Source organism: Limulus polyphemus, unplaced genomic scaffold (assembly GCF_000517525.1).
Source record: "Limulus polyphemus unplaced genomic scaffold, Limulus_polyphemus-2.1.2 Scaffold176, whole genome shotgun sequence".
Taxonomy (NCBI): Eukaryota; Metazoa; Arthropoda; class Merostomata; order Xiphosura; family Limulidae; genus Limulus; species Limulus polyphemus.
In genome coordinates, this window is record NW_013665786.1 from 842,155 (window position 1) to 850,168 (window position 8,014).

At 35.1% G+C, this 8,014-nt stretch overlaps 1 protein-coding gene across 2 annotated transcripts in view; it reads left to right on the forward strand.

The window, feature by feature from the left end:
• LOC106478055 (RNA-binding protein 38-like) overlaps nucleotides 1-8,014 on the forward strand; it is a 97,965-nt gene that overhangs the window by 41,188 nt on the left and 48,763 nt on the right. Inside the window, exons 3-4 of one of the 2 annotated variants that reach the window (XM_022381574.1) lie at nucleotides 1,150-1,204; nucleotides 4,237-4,326. In XM_022381574.1, coding sequence (XP_022237282.1) covers nucleotides 1,150-1,204; nucleotides 4,237-4,318 — 137 coding nt within the window. In that variant the 3' untranslated portion in view covers nucleotides 4,319-4,326. The remainder of the gene's footprint in view (nucleotides 1-1,149; nucleotides 1,205-4,236; nucleotides 4,327-8,014) is intronic. The other variant, XM_013938565.2, reaches the window with a different exon arrangement.

The window sequence follows — 8,014 nt, forward strand, 5'->3', positions numbered from 1 at the left end:
AAATTCTCCGGAAGGGGGTCAAAGTCTAAGTACATAAAGAAGTACGTTTCTCTATTTTCAAGGGAGTATAAGTGAACGTCCGCCCCCCCCCCCCCACGGACGACCATGGATACAAACATGTGTATAAACAAAAGTAACGTTTGGGGGGGGGTATTTAGATAGTGTAAGATGTATGGAAATTATCAATTTCCTGTTATTTACATATATGAACATCAGTGAGGATCTGTTAGATACCAACTATACGTCTGTTCACCAGACGGTATCTGAATTTCCAATATAAAGCACAACACAAGTCCCCCCCCCCCAAACAACAACAACGCATATAAATATTGGTATTAGTTATTTTACATATCAGCAACGTTAATGTGCTGGAGTCTCATTTAATTATCATAAATATTGCCTTATATAAATATCGCTTAGATAGAAAGTTTGTTCCAGCTGAGAGTTTCTGTCCACACGACTGAGGAATGGGTAAGGTCACGTGACTTGAAAATTGTTGATGGTTAACCTTGTCAAACCAGAAATTATTAATATTTGCGGCCAGTTGTGGCGATTGGATATCAATCGCGGATTCAAAGACCCAGGTTCGATCCTAGGCTTTTCCAGTCATTCTGGACTCTCCCTAAGACGGTAGCAAGTTAGCAGGCGAAATATAAATTATAAATTAAGTACTGTCCAAGTAATAAGAGATTATATTTAAAATTAGTACAAATATAATGTTCTTTTAGCAGCTCACTTCAGCAATAATATTTACGGCATCATTTGTAATTATTCATTCATTTATTATTCTACTTTTAATTTTGTTATTTGAAGCGCTGTTTGACATTATTCTGCTTGTTGGAAACAAAACTGGTAAATATCAGGATTTATTGTAAATATGGCTTTTATACTGGTACAGAAATACAAACCTCTAAAATTACAAAAATATAAAAATAAAACCTAAGTGTTACGTGAAAGAATTAACAAATTAAAATGTTATCACCGGTAAGGAACTTAGTAACACAATTTTCCTACTACCACTTTTATTTGTAAGAGTTTGATTACACGAAGCAATGTTCTGAACGTTAATGGATATATTTTGTACTTTATTTGCTCGAATAACACTATGTACTTCTTCGTAATTCGTTGTAATCTTTTTTTACGTTCCAGGTTTTCCTTTACCGGTGATGTCAGGTTTTCCGACTGTATTACCAAATCAGTACAGGTGAGTGTTAGGTGAAATAGTTTGTTCTTATTTTGTGAGGTGATAATGTAGCATGAAAACATGTGGTTTGACCTAAGTCCAAAAACTTACTTTCAATAAAAACAAATCAGGTAATGATCGAAAGGCATCGTTTTAAACACTCACGGCTGGTGTTAGTTGAAGGCGACGTTTTCTTACCTCAGCAAGCGTATGTACGAAAGACGTTTAATTCAGTTGACGAAAAATGACAAGAGTAGCTCCAATATTCGCGAATACCCAGTGTTCATTATACGGGATTTTAATAAGTTACTGAACCATTTGATTGAGTAAAACGAAAACTACATATGATAAACAATTGCGGCTTGTGGTATAATGGAGGCTTAACACCTCGGGTTTGTCTATGGTCAGTGGCACTGTTAATACACCTCGATATGGACACCATTCGTGACTCTAAGGATGTCCAAGCGATAATCGTTCTCCAAATACATACGTGCGAGCATCTCTGAGCCACTATATTCAGTAAATTTGTCTTATATACATACAACTTCCCATACACTCTTTATATAATCTAAAAGCAAAAACGGTTCTGTAGTTTTAATTGTATTTGTATATCACTCTTATTTTATGTGGTACATTCATTGCTGGCCAAGTCACAGAGACATTAAGACTGATTTGTGGCTGTTCACCATAATCTAAATATACCTCACTAACGGTTTTCTTCAGATATTGGCTGAATATATTCTGTTCTAAACGAATTGTTTACATTTTCTGCTTTGCCATCTTCTTCGCCTCTGGGTTTGAATTACTTTGCCCACTACTTAGATGTTTTTTCTCCTCATGCGAAATTCTCCCCTGGTGGATTTTTTGTAGCAATATTTGAGGGCTGAAATTCTTAAACTCTATAATAACAAAAATTAATGTGAAAATATAAAGTATTAAATGAAAATTTAAACTCCGCTAAGCAATTGACAATGATAAGTAGTGTGATTCAGCTATTACCAAAAAACGTCCTTACGTCTTGTTTTATGAGTGAACATGTTATGTTACAACCGCACACAGAGATCGTCTGTTTTATATCGACATTTGACAGTAATTATGGGCTAACCTTGTGCTACTAGCCTACGCCTACTTCTTTTCAAAAATTTACATAAATAAAATACCCTTGACGTAGAGTAACGATGAGCGTAAGTCTTGTCAAAGCCTTATTTACTATTATGAGTCTCATCAAAAACGGGCCTGGTTTTTATTGTTGTGAGTCTCGTCAAAAACGGGCCTTGTTTAATATTGTGAGTGAAGAGGTCAGGTCAGGTTTGCCATGTTTTAGCTGAATAAATGGTATTATATGTAGATGATAATTAAAAAAATATATGGGAAAATTTTTCCAAATCATTTTATCATATTTAGTTCTCAAATGTCTGTTAAAATAGCTGTAGCTCTGCATCCCCTACAGGGCTGTGCCCGGTCAGCTGCTCTGCTCGGCCCTCCCTCGTCAAGCTACTTGTTAGGAAAGTGATTTACTAATTTATGGATACCCTGCATGTATTACTAGCAGTCGTGCTAACAACTTCATGATAGTAGTTATTTATTAGAATCAAATATAACTTAACAACCTGTCCTGTTATGTACGAATAAAGACAATAGTTTGTTGCCTAAATCTATATTTTTAGAATTCTGAATAAACACTTTTCGAGAGTGGAACGCACCATGCAATACGTTAAACACATTTGTTAAGTTACCCCTAAAATGGTAAATGTGGCGTGTCTTTCGAGCAGTTACAAACTACGCTCTCTGAAAGAGAAATTAGCAACTCCCAAAGAACGTATAAAATCCCTATTACAAAATCAACAACTGAGTGTAAAAAAAAGCAAAAAAACTTCCCTTTAAACTACCGCTATTCATTTTAATTTCATAATGTTAATAATATAGCGTAGAGAACTTGCATGAAGCTGCTGTAGAAGAAAACTAAGCCTCTGGAAATAATTTTAATTGTAACTACCGCACAATATCCGATATTGTTCCTCCTAGTACCCTACTTTGACTAATTTTTAGTCCAAAGAATGGTGAAAATTTTTCAAATTGGTGTGATATTTGTCTATTTTGGTGTACTTTGATCATATGTACTCCACCATGCAAAAGTTTTGTGACAGCATGCATTTAAAATGAAGTGTGCTTTGTCGCCGGGACCCATTTTACTAGATAATGGGTAATCGTTTAGGATTAATCACAGCCTGAACCCTTACTGATAGTTAGCCACTCCCATTGCACAGCAGCTTTAAGTATACTGATATTTCTGAAACTGCTCCTATGTACTAGAGGTAGAGCTTCATAACCTTTTATAATGGCTCAGTTTGATTCGGATCTTTTGACCGACCGAGGTCGATTTGCACATTGGGTCAATCTGCTACTGGACACAGCGTGCGATTTGGCATAGTACATTATCACACTGAAAGATGCACGGTCTTTCCTCGCAGAACTCAGCCAATGAATGCAGAGAGGGCGCTTTCTCAAGCATGTCTCAATATGACGAAGCATTCATTATTTATCTAAGTAACCAGTGGATTAAATCCAAACTAGCATTCGAATCAAACTATAAGTTGCGAGGTTTGTAGCTTCAAATGATGATTTTTTTTTTCATTTTTCTTCATCCTAGTTTCACTGTTAAATGTATAACGAAGGCAGACATCTTGCATTCACGACAGTGATGAGCTGCGACCCCTCTGTGAAATCCAACAGCAAGGGGCTATTTGTGGTAGTATATGTGCTGATCTCCAATCCTGAAATCGTGTTTTAAGGCCTAGTTGGTTAAATTTTGGACAGGGGAATGATATCATGTTAGTGTGTTTCATGCCACAGCCTTCTATGTTTTTCAGCAGATTACTCACAGTAGATTACAGTATTAGTAATCGGACTGTAATGTTTCAAATATTCACGCCATCAATAACGCATATGTTAAAGAATCCTTTTTAAAAGTGCATGAACTTCTTCATGACATCTTGATTACAAGTGGCTGACTGTTCTTTTTTTTCTTTTTTGGTGTTCTCTGATTATAGCAGATTTTTGAAACACCAAGAAACATATTTCAAAGTGAGCAGCTATTTTGTAGAAAAGGAGGCTTACATGACCAAATGCAACTAAACAGAGATGTAGGTATCAGAAACTGAAGAATAACATTAGTAACACCAGGAATAAGATTTAAAGGCACATGAATACTTCCTTACAAGGTAGTTAACGAATGGGGTGACTGAATATGAGTTAGAGTTTTTCAGATGATGTAGCTAACCATAAGCAGGACACGAAAGAAACACATGGTGAATAGTCTCCAGAGAAATTTGCAGAAAGAACAATATGGCGAAATCACCTGACAAAATTTAAATGTAGAGTAGAATTAAAATAAAAGTACCAAGTCGTAACTGTATCATAACCACATTCAAGTGTTTACTTGTTTAGAACAGTAAATTTTTAGGGTAAAAAAGGAGATACGAGTTTTTGGTAGAGCGGGTTTGAATAATAATAACTACTTAATGGAAGTGATTGCATGAGAAAATTAAAATATGGTACCGCTTTCGCAGCCATGTCAGCTCATTCATTTCCATATATACTAATATGACCAGGTATCCAAACACAACTAATTTTTCCATCATAATAGATAAGACAGTTATAGAAAATACGACATTCCCACAGTAAACCTTAGCTATACTCCCCCCCCTCCATCCCCACGATAATTTAATATAAGAACACTGCTTAAAGAGTCTGAAAATATGACAATGTAAGAATAAGCGTAGGAGTATTAATTACCTAAGATAATGTTAACAGGATACTTGAAGTTCAGCAACACATTTTCATAGTGACTTGAGAGACGATAAGACGAAAATATATTTAAGTTGTGGTAATAAATAGGACGAGCAAAAGATAAGTAAACAAATGTCAGCACACATTAGCGTAATAGGAAGAACAGTAGCAAATTACCTATAGTCATAAAATTAGGAAAAATTATCAAAGAATGAAAGAATCAATCGAGGGTCCAGAACGTTGGACAAACTTAAATCCCCACTGACCATAGGGCCAAAGCTAGCTGATAAGCTAAAATTTTGTAAAGCAGAGAAAAGTGTACAGAACAATTAGGTGTTGCGCTATTTTGAAGGACATTTAGTTTTCGAATCATATGTAAATTAGAATAATTGTCAATATCACAACCAAAATCCAGTTTTGAATTAATTAAAACACAATATAATAACAAAATAAAATGGCGATAAGCTTCCCATGAGAGGTTTAGCGGGAAGTGCTCTCAACATTTTCAGGCACCTTTTGTGTCCCCATAAAAATTCAAGCACCCATGTCGAAATTAGCACTTAAATTTTCTATCCGTATAGTCAAGCTGTCGAGGTATTTTCTGCACAAAATACTTCGTAAAAACCCATCTCCCACCCATAATTTTAGCCATGGGTACGTTTCCTATTATTGATAGCCACGTACTTTCATTTCATGCAGAAAGGGAAATTTCTAAAACAGAAATCATCCCAGGTTTTAACCAAGCCTCAAATTCTATATTTATACCCAAGACGGGTTCGAATCCTATTACCGAACATGCCCGCCCTTTCAACCATGTGGGAGTTATAATGTGAAAGTCAATACCACGTTTCGTTGGTAAAAGAGTAGCCCAAGAGTTGACGGTAGGTGTCGTTGACTAGCTGCCTTCCCTCTAGCCTATCATTCAAAATTAGGAACAGCTAGTGTGGATATCTCTCGAGTATCTTTGCACGAAATTCACAAACAAACAAGTAAACTACTTACTTAGATCGAAACTAAAAATCATCCGGGTAATTAACAGACAAGAATCTTTCAGAGAGAGAGTGAGAAAACGAGTTTATAGATAAAGATAAAATGGTTTAGCAAAGAAGATTATCACATCTAGAAGAGCCAAGAAGGACGTACGCAAGGAACACTTACCACTTTCTCTTTGGGAAGAAGAGTCAAGTCTAAAGGGCTACATTTCCAGTACTAGATTCTAGTCTAATAGGGGAACCGTCATTAAGTACCATAGTATAAGAAAAAACTAAATTTATGTACCATTGCTAGCTGCCTTTCCTCTAATCTGCTTATATATATATATAGTACCCACAGAATGTTACTTCTACAAATAAATAATGTAATAGGCAAATACATAGGAAACCTGTTGGAAATAATGATTGGTTTGATTTATTTCATCGTATTGCTATAGATATGTAATGTATATAAAGTTAGAAACATGTTGGGGTGGAATGTTTGGTCATTTTGCTCTGTTAAGAGTTTAAGAGTACTTGGGTCATTATTTTAATATAGTAATATATGACATTTAAATATAGATTATGCAAATAAAAAACTCTACTTTATTTGACAGTTAAATCTCCGTGCAGATTTTTTTTTTATATATAGTAACATGCTATTCGTATAAAATATGTAAAGTTTAGATAGCAAACCTGCTGAGGCTGAGATAAGCTCTGGTTGGTCTGGGTTGCTAAGTGTTTTAAATACTTGTATCATTGCGTTGCTGTAGTAACAAGCTATATATTTAAATATGTTATACTAGTAGAACACCTGCTGGTATAGATTGTGTCATTGTGTTGCTATAGTAACATATTATGCATCTAAATAATCTAATATGCACTAAAACGTTTAAATACTTTGTCATTGTGTTGCTGTAGTGGTATAATATATACACAATTCAAGTAGAATATAATTTTTGTCGGTAAACTGTTTCGTATGTAACTATAGTTTTATGTAGTAGTAATAGAAATGTTTTCATCCGTTAATATATCCTCAACATTAAGCTTTAAAGGTAGATGTATTTCTTTCGGTATGTTTTTTTTTCAAAAAATTTTCAAGTGAAAGCAATATTTACAAAGAAAAAAACTATTAAATATTAATAATTTGCATTACTTGTGTGTCATGTTTTAATAATTCATCCTAACAGGACGATTTCATTCAGGTTATGTTCGTTTTCTGTCTTTTCTAGTTAAATGTGCCAGTTACTTACTGTAAAATAGAACTTTTTAAAATCAAACATATATATCTTCGATGATAAACATAACATCGTTTTGAATTTTATCCTGTTGATCACATTTCAGGTTAGGCTGACACCTATGGTAAGCCATCGGGGCCATAACGTATTGGTTCTACGCTTTGTGAGCACTCGACTATGCGTTAGAAAAATGCGTTATCGAACATCGACAACGCGTTGAACTTGCATGTTTTGCGACTATGGCTTCAATGGCTTACTATAAACGCGTTGTCGAAGCTCGTTGGATCAACACGTTATGACCCTGTTGGGTAGTGATATATAGGACGTAACGCGTTATACAGACATCATATGATTGAAAAGTATGTTATTATTGACTTATTTTGCTGTACGTTGAATGGCCTCAATGGTTTAGTATAGACGTGTGACAGCACAGATGATCGGTCTTCCTGATAAAAATTGTTGCTCTTATAGTATAGATGTCTGACAGCACAGATGATCGTTCTTCCTGATAAAACTTGTTGCTCTTATAGTATAGATGTCTGACAGCACAGATGATCGTTCTTCCTGATAAAAATTGTTGGAAGAACGATCATCTGTGCTGTCAGACGTCTATACTATAAGAGCTGATATAACTTGCTGCTCTTATAGTATAGACGTCTGACAGCACAGATGATCGTTCTTCCTGATATAACTTGTTGCTCTTATAGTATAGATGTCTGACAGCACAGGTGATCGTTCTTCCTGATAAAACTTGCTGCTCTTATAGTATAGATGTCTGACAGCACAGATGATCGTTCTTCCTGATAAAACTTGCTGCTCTTATAGTATAGACG